Genomic DNA, 17405 nt, shown 5'->3' with positions numbered 1-17405 from the left:
CCCTTTCCTCTCTACAGACTGACATACATTTATTTTAAATGGATTAAGGTTTCAGAGATAGTTGGAGCTTTCTGATGTGATTTAGGCTAGGCTACAGAAGTGTCAGTATCTGTCATAAAAAATTAAAACCTACATAAACATGGGTCTTCCAGGACTGACCATAAATGCACTTGGTTTGTCTGTACACAACAACAATCAACAAGAGTAATAAAAAACAAATGTATTTTCTTTAAAAAATAGCCCTCCCCAACAGAGTCCCCATACTATTACATCATACAGAGCCAAAATAAGTTGCTTCCATTTCCTTTCATTCAACCTATTGGGAAGTGCTATGACAAAGACTGTTCTTGATCAGTGGCTTTTATATTGCTTAGTCAGTGTGGAGCGGATTCGCTTGTGTCCTCATCATGATGCTTTTCCCAGAGTGAAGATAAGAACTGCATCTGGATCAGTGGCGCTGAGCTTACCCAAGCTGAATTTGAACACAGAGGGGCTGGGGGGGGGACGACTAACCCCAACTGCAAAGGCCCCGCTACATTGATGAGCCCAAATTCATTACAGGTTATATACAAATTACCTTGGACACGTGGGGTCAGTAAAATGGTGTACAAAAGCATTTTGATTGCGTAAGTTCATAAACATGAATTCCCCCAAAAATGGTATATCATTAAATCTCTATCGTCATTCCCTTCCAACATAAAAGGGGCTCTACAACCCATCAGACATGTTTGGAGGCGCTTGAAGGCCAAGAAATGAAAGTCGCCAGACTACTTTTCGCATAGTACCCCCTTGAGGATACACTCTGACACTACAGAAAACAAAAAGCAGCCTTTCAGTTCACCGTTTACACAAATGAGGCTATGACTGAAAGGCAGAAGTGAGCGTAATAAGCTCCTATCTCTAGGAAAACTAAGGTGGCTCAGAATATCCAGTCACAATAAAAATGTGTTACATGCGTTTCATTAAGTCAGAAAGTGATCAGAAGTGAAGGCAGGGCATATTGAGTAAGTACCCCCCAATAACCTGTGTCGCAAACCCCTATCTGTGTTGTCCATGCACACAGCGCACCAATGGGGAATCATACACTAGGCTGGGAGGAGGGGAGCTGAAGCAGAGGGTTGAGCGGGGTATGGATAGGGGAAAAATGGGTGGTGGTGTTGGAAGGAGGGGGCAAGTATTCATGTGGGGGTTTTAAGGGGGCAAGTGCATGCGTGGAGGCAGCTCGGTACACACTCAGTAGGAGAATGTGAGGGGGTGAGGAGGCATGAGTGTGCTTGTGTTGACGATGTTGCGGTTGATGTCTGTAGGTAGGACAAGCTATTTACAAAAAAAAAAAAAAAAAGAGACGCTCTGTGTGAGTACAGTATTTGTGTGTGTATGTCAACGTAGTGTTTTGGTGTGTACGTCATCTCCATTGACATAGGTTGGAATGTGTACCTAGAATGTGTAAAATGATCATATAGCCAAGGTCAAGTGCTAAAAGGGAGGGAGAAACACTTCATTCAGTGTTCTCTGGCCCGCGTCTTTTTTCTGCTTTCACACCTACAAAGAAAAGATGCAGACCTTGTATTGCTACTGTCACTCTATTGGTTCAGCAAGCTTAGAGAGGTTGTAGGTGTGAGATAATGTATTATGTAGGTAGGTGGTGGGGGGGGGGGGGGGGGGGGGGTAGGCCTGCGTGTGAAGCCTGAGGGAAGACAAATCTCCCCATTCGGAAGTAACATCAACCGATCAGGTAAAGAAAGTGCCTCGTAATTCCTCCGCAGAGTAAATGCATTCTGACACAAAGATTATCTTCTTCCTGTTTACATAGGTGCCCCTTTTCCATTGGTAGGCATCACATTAGGCTGGTTGATAATAATAATGCTGGTTTAGGTGCATGGGGTGTGAGTATATTCAAGTATATTCAATACACTCAATGCAATGGTCCCTCTAACTTCTACATTGCCCTCTCTCTACTGGCTAATTCAACCTGCACAGATACAGTGAAGAAGGACTTAGTCTAACGTATCTACGACATGCTACACCTGCCCTTTGTATTTCTGCTCCATGTCCACAATTAAGAGCAAAGGGCTAGTCTCACACAGACATAGACACTTCATATAGGTGCAGGTTGGGCGGCGTTGACTACATGCTAATCTCTAAGTGCTAATGTACCATACGTCCCGTTGCGCGCATCAAGGCCAAAAAAAAAAAGAGAACGGCAACATAAGAATGAAGTTCATGAGAAAAAGTTCATAATAAGTGTGTCCTTTTTGTCACCCTTCCCCCGCCCCGCCCGGGGGTCCCATGACTCCTGTTGTACCAGGGGCTTGGAACAGAACACTGGCATCCGCCATGCGGATAGGTAAGAGGCAGCATTGTGGTGGCAGTCAAAGGTCTCGGGGCAGCTCAGCGCCCGTTTTCCTCCCCTCCGTATTGCATACATAGGAGTGTGGAAGGTCGCATACAATACAATAATACCCTTTTTTTTTTTTTAAGTCAACATAAAAACACATAGTCCTGGTAAAGTAAATACAAACAAACATATAATATCAATAATGATAATAGTAACCATTGTGCAGGACGCTGCAGAGTCTGCCTGGGTTGATCAGGTGAGGGATGTACAGTTCTGGTACTGGGGTGGTTTGGCTGTGGTGGGTCAGTCAAGAGAGGGTATGTGGAGTGTGTGGGTGGTCACAGCCATGGAGGGAGGAGAAGAGGTGGAAGGCTTCCTGTGGGCTCCCAAGCCCCTCACCGAGGGATGGTGAGTCTTAAGGACAGTGGTGGTGATGGTGGTGTGGGGTGGTGCTCAGGCGAAGTACATGGTCCTCAGCGTGTCGTGGTGAATCTGCACCGCCTTGGCCAGAGCCTGGGGGTCCCGACCGTTACTCTGCCCAGAGACATGGCTGCCCTCCCCACTACAGTATGGACAGAAAGACACAGGACGCAATAAGTACCAAATAAGATCTGGAAATTATATGGTGCTCATCTTTTTCATAAATGTTTAGGTTGAGGCATACAGCTGGATCTACAAAACCGACGGCATGGAACTTGAATTCATCATAACATTAGACTACATTTGAAATCATCAACATCTGACAACAGATTTAAGTGTAACGTCCCTTTAAACGTTAACTAGACCACCATGCTCACCTGTCGTGCTCCTTGTCCACCAGATGGTAGCGGGCACGGAAGGCCACGAGGCGGGCGTAGTAGGCTGGCGCGGGGATGGAGACAGAGCGGGTACAGCGGACGTAGGTATGGCACAGCTGGTAAGTGAGGATTTGCAGCTCGTCGGCGGTGAAACGATTGTCGTCCCACAGGACATAGTAATGTGAGGGCCGACTAGTCCCCTGCAGAGTGGAGAGACCATTTCAACACTCAAGAGGGGGAGGATTACTTGAAAAGATGAATAACTATATGTTTTTAAACCTGCTCTTTTACATTTTTCATATGCACTCTTAACTTACATTCATTGTTATGTATCGTGTAAATATATGCATGCTGCTTTGTTGGAGATGTAAATCTCAATGTGATTTCTATGGTTAAACAAATAATAAAAGTATACAAGTTACATTCGCTATGGAGCCACAAAGGAGCGTTAAAGAGCTGCATGTGACTCCAGAGCCAGGACGTTTAGAATGCCTCAGGTTAGACAAAAACATCTGGACAGCAGCAGGAAGCACCTCCCCACTCACCTGTATACCCGCGTGACTGCAAAGGTAGAAGTCAAACTCAAACGGGTGAGTGATGCTGGTGTCCACTGTGGTCCCTGCAGGAATGTTACCACTCTTCCCGATCTACAGAAAAAGGAAAGACAATACAGGACCACGATATTTAATTCCAAACGCTTATCCTAACATTACAACCGCAGACCACATCAAATAAGCTCACAGGCCGCATTTGGCCCGCGTGCCGATAGTTTGAGACCCCTGTTCTAGAGTGAAACGTAAAAAGCATGATACAGTTATGGTTAGAATAGCTCTGACTGTTGACTCACTCTCTCAGACTTGTCGGCACAGAAGAGGCGTGTGTGGTGGCGCTTCTGGACCACGATGTAGGTGATACCAGGCTGGTAGTCCTTCTCCAGCTTGATGCACGCATCCCTGATGGCCAGAAGCTCGTAGTGGAGTATCTACACAGAAAAATGTAATATTTCCTCGTTATCTGTCCAACGGTTATCTTTAGAGGTAGTTGCGTTGCTCACCTCTTTCTGTAACTCTTCCCAGTATTGTGCATTATTGTCACATGCTATACTATATCAAATCATACTTATTCAGAGATGAACTATGTACCACTATTTAGCTGCTATAAACTACTAGGCCTATTGATCAAGGTGATGGAAAATATAATGATCTGGCCAATCCAACTCTGTCACTTATAAATAATGAAAAATGGATCCCCATCTCTATTGATAACTATTTATAACCCCCAGCGACAGAGACCAGTAAGTACCTGTGGTAGCTGCCCCTCAGGCACTCCGTCCCTGTAGAAGATGATCCTGGTGGGCTTGAAGCGGGTCGACTTGTAGAACTGGATCAGCAGTTCTCGCACCATGTAAGAAAGGTCTTCGATAATCTCCTGCCTGGGCCTCTGGACCCGGACTGTGGCACAGTACCTGCTGGGGTGGGCGTCCATACTGCCTACCACCTGGAGAGATCGAGGGAGAGAAAGAAAAAGAACAGAGAGAGGGATGAAAATAAGAGAGAAATGAGGGGACTAGCCATACAGACACAGACTGGCCTGTATTAAGAAAGCGTCTCAGAGTAAGAGTGATGATCTATGATCTGGTCCCCCCTGTCCACGTAATCTTATTCACTATTAGCCAAAAGGCAACTGATCTTATATCAGCACTACTACTCTGAGACTCTTTGTGAATCCAGGCCCAAACCTCAGAAACCACTCCTAAAAAGCAAAAGCTTTGAAAATACAGAGATGAGCTGAAAAACAAAGACCAGATAGACAACCCAAAACATCAATATTTAATTAAGTGTTCTTTGATTCACCTCTAGCTAATGATACAATGTGAGCACTAGCATCCTCTAGAGGCACAGGATAGGCAGTGTGGGAAGCTGTGTCGTCAGCATCTATAACAGTAACCTTGTAGCCTTACGTCTTGTTATTGTGAGAAAAATGGTCATCCTTCCTGACCACCTCTATAAGCGCACACACACACCCACAGAAGCACATACAGACGCACACAGAGGGCTGTATGACTCAACAGCCGGTCATGATTGCTTGGCAACTACACAGCCAACCACAGCCAGGCCCGGGTTGTGGGACAGCGAGGATCGGGGTGACGTCATTTCCTCCCTGACTGTGAGTCAGCGCTGAGCCGCTCTCTGCCCCTTCTCTTCCCTCCCTCTTAAAATACGATGTACTCTTAATACATAATAATTTGTGTTAACATGGTGTAGTGGTAGTATTGGAGAAGCAGCCTTACAGCGGTAATGGAGGGCTTCTTCCCATCTCCAGCAGGGGGGTGTGTTACATCGGCCCCCAGGAAGATGACAGGCTCCTGGAACACTGCTGACCTGTGAGACAGGAAGGGAGAAGGGACAAATTCAGTCAAATTCACAGGAGTTTGTCTTATTTTAAAGAGCGCTCATATACACAAATGGGTTTCCATCCAGAGCACATTCAGACCAAGGTCGCATCTATTAGGTACCAAACGGACTGAAAAAGGGACTGTGTGTGCCATAATGAACCCAACCCAGTGGAGAGAGTTGGTGAAAGTTTACCGTTGGTGGGGCACCAGGATATTGTTGATTCCCCCCAGCTTGACATTGATCTTGAGGCAGAGGTTAGAGAGGGTCTGGGGGGACGTCTTCACCACGTTCTTCACCTGGACACACTGAGTGGCCATTCCTAGGAGAGTATCTCCCACTCTCTTCACCTCCGCTACACAGGACCAGTAACAGGCAGAAATTAAGTACAGATCCATAAATGCTAAACGGAAGCTATTATACACGGAGTACAAAACATTAAGAACACCTTCCTAATATCGAGTTGGCTGGATGTCTTTGAGGGTGGACCATTCTTGATACACACGGGAAAGTAACTGCAATGATCAGGTGGATGTTCCTCTTTGTTTTATGTTTTATTATCTCGCTGTCATACTGTGTTCGATCTTGCATAGCTATCTTGTCTCTAGAGAACCACAACGGAAATAAGACCCAGACTTTGTGTGTTATCCTTGATTATTTTACTCATGTGCATGTATGGCTTTTTCAAGTTTTATGTGTGCTTGTTTTTTTAAATGGTCGAGATAATTAAAAAAAGTTTAGTGAGTGCTGAGCGTGGAAAACCCAGCAGCGTTGCCGTTCTTGACTCAAACCGGTGAGCCTGGCACCTACACCATACCCCGTTCAAAAGGCACTCTTTTGTCTTGCCCATTCCCACTGAATGGCGCACACACACAATCCATGTATCAATTGTCTCAAGGTTTAAAAATCCTTCTTTAACCGGTCTCCTCTCCTTCATCTACACTGATTTAAGTGGATTAAACAAGTGTTATCAATAAAGGATCATAGCTTTCACCTGGATTGACCTGGTCAGTCTATGTCATGGAAAGAGCAGGTGTTCATTATGTTTTGTACACTCAGTGTATCATAGACGTCTCGGTTACTGCAATATGTCAAGGTAAAGATAATACATTATATAAAATATATTTTTGTAATGGTGGTGGTCAAGCAAGTTGAGTAAACTGATATTTTGGTTAAACAATTTGACCTTAGAGAATTTTGTAAGTGAATCATTCAGCAACTAGACAGGGTGCAGAGGAGGGCCTTGAGAATCATCTCCAGAGGTGGAGCAGTCCAACCACAGCTCCCCTCACTGCAGAGCAGTCCAACCACAGCTCCCCTCACTGCAGAGCAGTCCAACCACAGCTCCCCTCACTGCAGAGCAGGCGAGAGCAGGCTGCAGTGCATCTGGTGAAGGACATGCACACTCTTGACCATCCACTGAATGACCTGCTCCCTCCAAAAAGAGGTAACTGCACCACCAGGCTCCTGAGAAACTGTCCTGTATAATTGCCCGTACGAACCGCCTGCGACACGCCACTCCACCCTCTGCTATCAGACTGTATAAGAACTCTAGCTATTTTTAAACCACATTTTAATATTTAAATTTCCATTATGAAAAATGCCCTGTAATTTTTTTCAATTGCTCAATATTCTATTTATGTCACGTATTATGTGTTATGTATTTTAAATGAGTGTTTTGCAATTATAGGCCATGTAAATTCTGCATTTCTTCAGTTTAATCTGTGAGCAAGAATAAACAAACTCAAACTCAGCATGAATAAGGCCAATCTTACCGTAGACGGGAGTCTTTCCGGGCAGGATGACGATGATGAGCTGCAGTCCAGAGTAGGTGTTCTTCAGGTGCCTGAACATGGGCTCCACACTGTCGGCTCCCTGGGCGTATTTACAGAAACACGGCTGGCCCTGGATGGGCATCCCAGCATCCTTGGAGATCTTACGCAGCTGGTCTGTGAAGTTCCTGAGGAGAGTGGTGAAAATGTTTTGTTAGGAAAGAAACCTGGTTCACATGGTGGTGCTGTATGCAGAGCCCGGGACTGTGTTTATTAAGCACCAAACGGAAGACAATGGACTGAAACAGGGATGTACTATCTGGACTTCAACAGAATGGTCATTTCCAATTGCAAAATGTTTTAGAACGCTTCCCCGTAGTGTGCACTAATGAACAAAACCCATGCCACAGCAAGTAAAGCTCTAAATGTAAAACAAATAACACTACTCTAAACACACAAAACCACCTAGCAAAGCCAAGAACAGTACATATTTTATATTTAGATAAATACTGTTGCATTCTGGCAGGAATCTCTAATACGATGCCTGAAGATATGCACTTCCCACACTACCCCCACTCCAAGCAGGGTACTTACTTGAGCACCTCCTCCCGACACTGTTTCTGGGGGGCGAAGCAGGCGATGGCCCACACCTTGATCTCAATACCGTTGTAGAACTGCTTTCCCCTCATGTCCCACACCCCCTGGTTGGGCGTGGCGATGGCCCGGTTCTGTGAGGTGGAACAGGTGGGAGACAAAAGCTTCAGAACCAGATCAATGTCAGGGCTGTTTGCACTCTGTGAAATCCTCAACTACCGTAGTGGGGACTGACTTCTGAAGCCAGAAACCTAGATGGATATAGAGTGGTGAGGAGGAACTCTGTGGAACCTTTGTGTCCGGAAGTAATTTAGTCATTCATTGTAGCCGTTGGTGCTCTGTGGAGTTGCTATTTTCTTGGGTTGTCTCGTGTCAATTAACTCGTGACGTTCCTGGATTACTCATAAAACGAATAAAGTCTGATTTAATCAACAAAAACAGTAGTCCATTTTTAAAAGGTTAAGGGTACAAGACTGTGTACATGGCCGTGTTGGCAAAATCACTACATATCCCATCTAGCAAAAGCGGGGAGAGGCTGCCCCTTGTCACAGTTCCAAGACCAGTCAGAAACTTCCAGCTAAACCTACGCCAATGATGGTGGATCTCAAAACTGAACTTGGATCAGTGTTAAGTAGCAATGGCATCCTTCACCACAGTTTATTATGACAGATCGCGCGAACCAGTCATGACTATTCAACAAAACAAATAATTTTCAGCTAATTTATTAGTTACATGATTGTATTACTAGCAAAGGAGTTTTGAAGTTGAGGGTGCAGTATTTATGAAGTTTGGCAATGAGGACAAACTAGCATAGTTCAGCTAGCCAGCAGGTTATGGCTGGGTGCACATGCACACTAGATTAATTCAGGACATAAATTGCAGTTTTTATACCCTGATATCAGAAGCTGGCAGCAAAAAGTTTGATTAAACAATTTCAGAGACTAAAACGAATACATCAGATGACAAATATTTAAGGAGAGCGAATCGATATACAATCCCGAAATTAGCAGTAACTGACAATAGTAAAACAAAGCTTAAAACGATGTTCGAGTGAACCCGAATCCAGAAAATGAACGGTGAAGTCCTCCTCACCACTCTATAGCCTACTGGTGAGTAGCTATGCGAGCTACTCCTGTTGTTACTGATAAAGACATATATTATATATATATATATTTTACACACACAATCTGGACAGTAAATTGTGCTAAAGAAAACATAGCCCAATGCGATTAGCAAATTAATTACTCCTCAATTTACTTTCCTGGACACATGTTTCCTGCACCATGTACACACAATTGAAAGGATGCTTAATGGGGCCGTACTATAAGAGCGATGTCTCTTACCCGTCCTCCATACTGTAGGATGGGGGCAGGCAGCACCCTTCCCGTCACCTCCGCCATCTCATCCTTCACCTTGATCCCAAACTCCTGGATGTACGGGTCCAGGTTAAAGTTGGCATTTTTCATCTGTGGATAGACGGGGACAACAGATAGGATATGTTATACAGTCTCGCATGTCACATTCACACTGTGCTGTCAATTCACATTTAATCTGTGGAGAGAATAATAGGAAGTAATTTACTATGTATTGTCTTTTCCCTCAAGTCTAGTAGTAGAAGTAGTATGTGTTAATCTGTGTTGGATGGTTTTGTGTTCAATTCATTAATGCCAATTCTCATGCTCATAGCTGGTAGTTTCGCATTGCAGCCTCCAGCCACCAGGCGGCACCACTGACTCACCAGCCGGCTGATCTCCTCCTGTCTGTCAGGTGCAGAGCGAGCCGTGGCTTTGATCATAGTGGACGTCTGATTATCTGTCAGTTTCTTGATGCAGCGCTGCCCTGCTACTATGTTACACACCTGCAGGGACACAGCAACAAAGCATTGAGCATATTATATAAGCAGGAATTTCCTTCTCAAACACATAAAGCAACTGGACTGAATGTATTCACTCTAGAAGAGTCAGCGGTCCCATATTTCTCACCTCCAGGGGCAGGTAGGTGTGCTTCTGCTCCTGACCAACCTGGAGGCAGGGCAGGTGGGGATATTTGAGCTGCAGATTGTACTTCTGCTTGAAGTACTGGGCCACCGTACATTCTACTGTCTGTCCGCTCTCAAGCTGCAGGGGAAACCTGGTAGGGAATGTGTAATAAAGATGTCAAAACTGACTAACACAGCGACCTGAGAAAACTCACCACATGCCTCACATTGATGCAGGTGCCTCTAGAAAACCACTGGTGTCTTCACTAAATGCTAGAAAAAAGGTGGATAATAAAAAAAACATCCATCCTTGTCATGGAACATATCCTTACTCAGAATCACAAAGACCAATATCCCAACTGACACCGATGATTTATGGGTCATGACTTTTATTGGAATTATGGCAGACATATCATCCACCCAAAACATCCCTTCTCCGGGGAGCATCAGTAGGATCAACCGTGTGACGCTACTCACGTCTGGTGGCTGGCGGGGCGTCGCGTGACGTTGCAGACGCGGTACTTCCTCTTCATCTGACCGCAGTGGGTCACCTCCACCTTCAGACCTGGTAACGCCCACCGACAGCAGGGCAGACACACACAAAGATAAGAGCCAGCAGTAGTGGCGGCACGGGGACAGACGTAGATGGGGAGAGGGTGGAGGAGAAGGGAAGGACAACAGAGTTCTCCCCATAGGCTGTGTGCACAGAGGCGCTGCTCCACCAGTCTTTCACTTTTTACTCTTTAGCGCCATCATGTGGACTTTCAAATGTATTTCTTTATGAAAACTCATCCAAAACGTATAATACTGCTTTCAATCACGGCGTTTTATAGGAATGCAGAATTGAGGATAGAGTCGACAGAGAGGTGATGAGGATTTCTACTTTCTGAAGATGAGCTTTACACTATGAAAACATTCTGGGGAGAGCCCTGGGGTAGAAAATAACAGGGGGCATGGTGGAGAGAAGGATGCATTAGGATGAATGTCAAAAGAAGGTGGAGAAAAGGAAATTGAGGAGTTGAGTGAGTCAGTAAGAGAAGATAAGGAGTGAAGTGAGTGGTGGAGGAGTGGAGAGATTGAGGAAGGAGTGAGTGGGGAAGTAATGAGTGATGGGAGAAGGAGTGAGTGGGGAAGGAATGAGTGATGGGAGAAGGAGTGAGTGGGGAAGGAGTGAGTGGGGAAGGAGTGAGTGGGGAAGGAGTGAGGAGTGATGTGAGGGGATCGTCTGAGGGGGGGTGGGGGGGGGGGGGGGCATTGGTGAGAGGCAGGCGGCATGGCGTGTGGAAGGTACTCACTCACTGTTCAACGGCCCACCTTTGATCTCCTTGGTGAAGCGGACCCTCTGCGAGTCGGTCAGGGTCTTGGGCTGCTCGTCAATGTTGCGGATGTCCAGGACTTCGCACATGAACTCGATCACCGGCTGGGCTTTGTAGAAGGCCGTGGCCGACACTAGAGGGAGAAAGAGAGCAGTACGTAATGCATCCAGTCAATGGAAGTGAAGTGCAGCGGAGACAGAAGCCCAGTGGTATAGGATTATGTTATTCCTAATCATTGGGTTGTGTTCACTAGGGCATGCAAGGGAAAACATATAAGAAAATGTTTCGGCAGAAAAGGAAAATTAGAGTTTCTTATAGGACAAATCCACTTAGTTCCTGCCTGTTTCGGTCTGTTGTTTTCTTCCATTTGGTGACTAATGAACACAACCAAATACTATAGAATGAAGTCATTTCTAAGCATTGATCTGCAGTGAATTTGTACACCACACAAAACAGATGTTAAATCATAGACCACTGTGAATGTAACTTTAAGAGCATACGTAAGATCAGATTTTCATACCATCATTGTAGATGCATCTTTTTATGATCTGTGACTTCATACCCTCGAGTAGATCTTTCCTGGTGGGACTCAGCCGACTCACCATCAATATTGAGCATCATCTTCCACATGGCGGGGCGTACAGACTGGTGGAAACCAAACCACACTTCCCTCCCCCCACCCAGGGGATGGTAGTATCCTTCAGGTGGGGAGAAAAATGATCGTCCTACCGGAGTGTACCTGGATGACAAAAAATGACGTTATAGAGAATAACTCATTTGAGTCTCAGCACCGCAGCGTGAGTCAATGTCCAGTAATTCTGTGTCACCTATAAGGCTTTGCAGACATAAGCCCAATATAATGAGTCAATAGCTTGTGTTTGGGATCTAGTCAAGCCTCCAAGTCACTGTCTGATTATTAGATTTTGTTCATGTGACACCTTTACACAGTTCTCAGCTATCAGGCATCTGTTGTTCTGTTCATCTCCTCTAGAGATGTAAATATAATAGAATCTAAAACTAAATCGCCGTTCAACAAGTTTGACAGGAATGTCTTGCTATTGTTCGAGATAAAAAATAAAAAAAAATAACAAAACATTCACACGTCAAGGCAAACATACGCATTTCAATTAGTTTGAAGACAACATGCACAGAGTGTTGTTCCGTGGCGTGTGTGTTTGACTGTTTGTGCATCATAGATCCTAGCTTTGTAATTAGCCACAAGCTTCTCTGCCCTTGCTTTCATAGTGTGTGTGTTTGCATGCGTGTGCGCGTGCCCTCCTACCTGTCTGTGTCTGCCTGTGCGTGTGTGTGTGTGTGTGTATACACGCACGTGTGTGCTTAGTGTACCGTACCTCATGGAGGCTAGGTGGCGCATGGCCACATCCAGGGCTTGGACAGAGTCCAGGGGTACCTGCAGGCGCCCGCTGACCAGCGTCTCCTGGAGCAGACGCCATGACACCGTGGCCAGAAAGCGGATAGACACCTTGAAGATACGATCCTTCCCCTCCCCAGGGATAGTTACCTCAAAGTCCACCTTCAGGGAGAAAGAGCGATGGAGGAGAGTTTAGGTGGAGGGGAGATGGGTTACAGGATACATCGATGGAACGGATATAAGACAGGAGTAGAAAGGGACTTGCTCAAATGTGTAGGACACACACTCTCTCTCCCTTATGCCTACCTTCTCACTTCCGATAGAAAGCGCTAGCACCGTATAGATATTCTTCTTGCCGTCGTACACTGGCTTCCTGTCGCCAAAGAGCTGGGGCTTGAAGTGCTGCACCATGTATTCCACCACTTCCCTGCAGGGGGCGACACAGAGTCAAACACACCAGGGTCACCATAATGACCACCAGAGGAGACAAAACCACAAAAGACTACCATCTGTCAACAAATGTAGTGCTCCAAATTAAACCCCACATCAGAAATCTGGATTTAGGATGGGTGTTTTCTGGGGAGCAGGGAAGATTTGATTGGTTATGGATCAAGCAGGATACAGCTGGTGAGAGGTGATGTCTCATGGTCGTGGGGGAATCCCTAGGACAAAGGGAGGTAGGGGAGGTAGCTGTGGGGCCCCAGCACCTCTGAACACATGGTGCCTTGGCTTTCGTCTACGTGTGGGGGTAGAGTGGACGGGCTGAAAAGGAGAGGTCATGTTGGGTTGACCTTTCGCATGCCTGCATGGACGCTTTGTCTGAAAAAACTCCTACTAAGTAAGAACGAAGCAGGAAGCTCTAAGACGCATGTTCGGTGTGTGTGTCCTTCGTACATTTTCACCACACAAAGTAAAAACTTCACATTTAACTCAGCTTCTCTATTAAACAAGTAAACGAGAGAGAAGCTTCTCTTCTGGGACCAGTTTTTTGTTGTTGTCGTTGGATATAAAACAGTTTGCGTTACACTTTATGAGGTTGATAATCAGCTGAAATATATCCTCAGTCAAATCAATCAGAGGAAAGAAACGCAGGCAGCTCAATTGGCCAAACATTTAAACCAATGTCTGGGGTTTAGAATATATTGGGCCAATGATGACCACCCTACAATGGGGATCTCTCGAAGACCGTTAATCATGTCCTGGCTAGGTAATGGTGAACACTGGACTAGTGTGTCAGTCATGGTGCACTAATGAACTGTGAGTCTCTCTCTGAATCACCTTGAGCAGTTGTTGGATCTCTGCAGACTTACACTTCTACATAGAGTGTGGTCCTCCGAGTTCTGACTATGGCTCAGTTCTACAGTCCATATTCTGTGGTTCTTAAAAACATTGGGAAAATATTAGCCATCAAGTGGACCACTGCTTCACCTATAGTTGGGGACACCTGGGTGACAGGTGTTGAGTTGGGTAACCTCAATCCCCAGGGGACGATGTCTGGCACATGAGACTATGTAGGGTGACACGTTACTCTACCTGTTGACCCGTCGGGGGCACTTGTCAGGCTTGATGTCCACCTCGTAGTGGAACACGTCCATCTTGGGGATCTCCACCTCAAAGTAGTTGGCCAGCAGCTTGATGGGCTTGCCCACAGTGCCCATGCCAGGCCGGCGGGGTGCCTGGAACACCTGCTGCAGAGGTGGGGGGAAGGGCCCCATGGGCACTGGAGGGGCAGTGGTAGACATGGGCAATTTAGGGAAAGGGTGTCGGAAGTTTAGGCAAGGGCAGAAACGGTAGGGATGTGGGTATGGGAGATTAAATAAATGGAGTAATGAGGAAAGAAAAGTGAGCACGGGCATGTGATGGGCAGAGAGAGGGGGCATGGGCATGTGACGATGGGCAGAGCGAGGGGGCATTGGATGACGGCCAGAGAGAGGGGTCATAAGTTGGATGACGGCCAGAGAGAGGGGGCATAAATTGGATGACGGGCAGAGAGAGGGGGCATAAATTGGATGACGGTCAGAGAGAGGGGGAATAAGTTGGATGACGGGCAGAGAGAGGGGGCATAAGTTGGATGACGGGCAGAGAGAGGGGGCATAAGTTGGATGACGAGTCAGAGGAAGAGATGGGAAGAAGTAGAGGGGAAGAAAAGGGCAACAGACGGACAGGAAGGAAAAGGTTGAGCGGCAAAATATGGGGATAATGAATGAAGGAATGGGGGTAGGTGGAGAGAGAGAGAGAGAATAGCGGGAGATAGGGGAGGAGGAACAAAGCGATTAGGGTGAGAGGAAGGAGGGTGTGAACGAAAGAGAAGGGAAGGGAGAGGGGTGGTTGGTGGTTCAATGATAATTAAAGGGTAAGAGAGAGAGAAAAAGAATACATTAGGGCGACGCTGGAGACACCAAGCCAGACAGACACTGAAAGAAAGATACAGACATTTCCTTAAACACGCAGGCAGGGTGAGAAACTGGTAGCGGAGGAGTAGGCTAGCCTACTAGCCTCACAAGGGCTTCTAGCGTGATTTTGTATTGAAAATAATCTAATGACCTCCGCCGACATAAGATGGAACGATCATAAATGTGCCTTAGCTAGTTAGACAGTAGCATAGGCATACAATCCAACGGTCACAGAAAACGACTAAAAGCCTGCATTTGAGATGTTTTCGTTTGACATGAATGCTACTGCTAGCCTCTTGTCAAACATCATTTGAAACTTTGTTATTGAGCGGAGAGTGAATACAATACACAAACTGCAGTGAGGAAAACAAGTATGTGAAGTTCAAGAGATGTATGACTTCAGATCGGCCTGGTAAAATGTGAGACTCCTGCCTTCCTCCCTGCCTGAGAGGGGGCCCAGCCCAGCCCTGTCCAGCCCATGTCTTAACCTCTGCTTCCCCAGAGAACAGCCCTCTCACAATCACAACAAAGACCCCAGCTGCCCTCCTCCTCCATCACACAGACAGGGGGGCTGGGGAGAGAGGGAGAGCCCCCACTACCACACACAAACACAGGGGTCCCCCCCAACATTCCCAGGCTTACCATGGAGACTCCACAGCAACACTGGCATTGTCATGGAGATCAGGAAACCTGGAGGGGCAGTGTGTGGGTGGAGGGGTAGTGTGCGTGTGTGTGGAGGGATAGTGTGTGTGTGTGTGTGTGTGTGTGTGTGTGTGTGTGTGTGTGTGTGTGTGTGTGTGTGTGTGTGTGTGTGTGTGTGTGTGTGTGGAGGGGTAGTCTGTGTGTGGAGGGGTAGTCTGTGTGTGGAGGGGTAGTCTGTGTGTGGAGGGGTAGTCTGTGTGTGGAGGGGTAGTCTGTGTGTGGAGGGGTAGTCTGTGTGTGGAGGGGTAGTCTGTGTGTGGAGGGGTAGTCTGTGTGTGGAGGGGTAGTCTGTGTGTGGAGGGGTAGTCTGTGTGTGGAGGGGTAGTCTGTGTGTGGAGGGGTAGTCTGTGTGTGGAGGGGTAGTCTGTGTGTGGAGGGGTAGTCTGTGTGTGGAGGGGTAGTCTGTGTGTGGAGGGGTAGTCTGTGTGTGTCTGGACCTTGGCCTTTTTCATCCTGAAGCAGCGTTAGTGTTTCCACATTAGGTCCGAGCGGCCTCCTCCCCAGTCATTAATCTCTCTCTCATGCGAGGCCTATAGCTGAGCTGAGCGGAGATCTTGTGGTTTAAAAGGCAAGCATTGGAAATCCTGTAGTCAAGCATAGCAGTCCGTCAAGGATGCCTTGAAAAAGCAGCCAACTATGGACTGGCAAATCTGGCATGATAAACCACATAAGACTAGGTAGATTCTACTGAAGGTGTGTTTGTTACGCCTACGGCATAAGCCTCAACAGTCTTGACACAGAGTCGGCTAAACACACTGACACACACAATTGCAGACACACACACACCGGGAGCCCGCCCCACCCCAGTGTAGGCAGATGGTGAGAAGTGGAGCCAGGGCTCACACATCCACAGACAATAGCAGTCTTTCCCTGGCACTGGGGCCCTTTCCATGTCAACTGTGTGCGTTTCTCCCTGGAGTCTGGTTTAGGCCAGGGTCCTTTTTCATTGAAACATGGAATTACACACACTATTCCCTGCTGACATCACTAGAGATGATCCCATGTCTAATAGCGGTCTGGAATGGTGATATAGCTAAGAGTTAACCATTTATAGGTTTAAGTTTAAATTATTGAGGTACAGATATAAAACATTCTAGTAGCTTAACTCTAGTCTTGAGGACAGAGTCAGTGTTAAATGGGGCAGTGCAGTCAAACACGTGATTTTCCTGTGTTTTTTTATATTTCCACACTAAGGTTGAAAAAAATACTGTGAAAATTATGATAATGCATTTTAGTATAAGAGCTGTTTGAAAAGACCGCCTGAAATGTCAACTTGTTTGGCTGGGTGGGGTTTTTGGACTGCCTGGTGACATCACCAGATGGTATAAGCTAATAGGCCAATAACAAAGACAGTTTGTCCTTCTCTCTGCCAATAACAGCTATTTTTTAGGTTATACATCCTTCCAATTAGGCCCCTCTCTGACAGTCCTAGCAAAATTTTTGCTTGAGAAATTACAATTTTCTAAGAAGCTATTTTTGTATATTTTTATTGAAAACAATCACAGTAAGGTACTTAATTGCTACGCAAACATGATTTGATATTGAGATAAAACGGCTGCATTGGACCTTTAAAGGAAAATACCACTCAAACTATATTTTGCCATTTGTTTCATTAATCCACTGTTTATACAGTCCCAAAATGTTTTGCATGTCATCAATCAAGTTTTCTAGATATAGAACTTTCAAAATTCAGAAAGTGTCAAAGTATGCTGCGTTTTGCATCATATGATCAACAGTGGACTAATGAAAC

General features: G+C 46.1%; 1 protein-coding gene across 3 annotated transcripts in view; it reads right to left on the bottom strand.

Annotated features, from left to right (window-relative positions):
* Positions 1 to 200: 200 nt before the first annotated feature.
* Positions 201 to 17405, bottom strand: part of LOC120048344 (protein argonaute-1) — a 19590-nt gene continuing 2385 nt past the window's right edge. The window contains exons 2-19 of one of the 3 annotated variants that reach the window (XM_038994238.1): positions 14094 to 14280; positions 12867 to 12987; positions 12541 to 12722; positions 11791 to 11927; positions 11187 to 11321; positions 10350 to 10437; positions 9877 to 10024; positions 9633 to 9752; positions 9238 to 9360; positions 7895 to 8028; positions 7304 to 7488; positions 5724 to 5883; positions 5426 to 5516; positions 4438 to 4632; positions 3983 to 4117; positions 3681 to 3782; positions 3136 to 3335; positions 201 to 2900 (exon numbers count right to left, since the gene is read on the bottom strand). In XM_038994238.1, the coding sequence (XP_038850166.1) occupies positions 2792 to 2900; positions 3136 to 3335; positions 3681 to 3782; positions 3983 to 4117; positions 4438 to 4632; positions 5426 to 5516; positions 5724 to 5883; positions 7304 to 7488; positions 7895 to 8028; positions 9238 to 9360; positions 9633 to 9752; positions 9877 to 10024; positions 10350 to 10437; positions 11187 to 11321; positions 11791 to 11927; positions 12541 to 12722; positions 12867 to 12987; positions 14094 to 14280 (2552 nt within the window). In that variant the 3' untranslated portion in view covers positions 201 to 2791. Of the gene's footprint in view, positions 2901 to 3135; positions 3336 to 3680; positions 3783 to 3982; positions 4118 to 4437; positions 4633 to 5425; positions 5517 to 5723; positions 5884 to 7303; positions 7489 to 7894; positions 8029 to 9237; positions 9361 to 9632; positions 9753 to 9876; positions 10025 to 10349; positions 10438 to 11186; positions 11322 to 11790; positions 11928 to 12540; positions 12723 to 12866; positions 12988 to 14093; positions 15708 to 17405 lie in introns of those variants that run through there. The other 2 variants (XM_038994237.1, XM_038994240.1) reach the window with 2 other exon arrangements.

This window comes from Salvelinus namaycush, chromosome 5, assembly GCF_016432855.1.
Source record: "Salvelinus namaycush isolate Seneca chromosome 5, SaNama_1.0, whole genome shotgun sequence".
Lineage (NCBI taxonomy): Eukaryota > Metazoa > Chordata > Actinopteri > Salmoniformes > Salmonidae > Salvelinus > Salvelinus namaycush.
The sequence above is the reverse complement of the archived record's forward strand: the minus strand, read 5'-3'. Positions and strand labels throughout refer to the sequence as shown.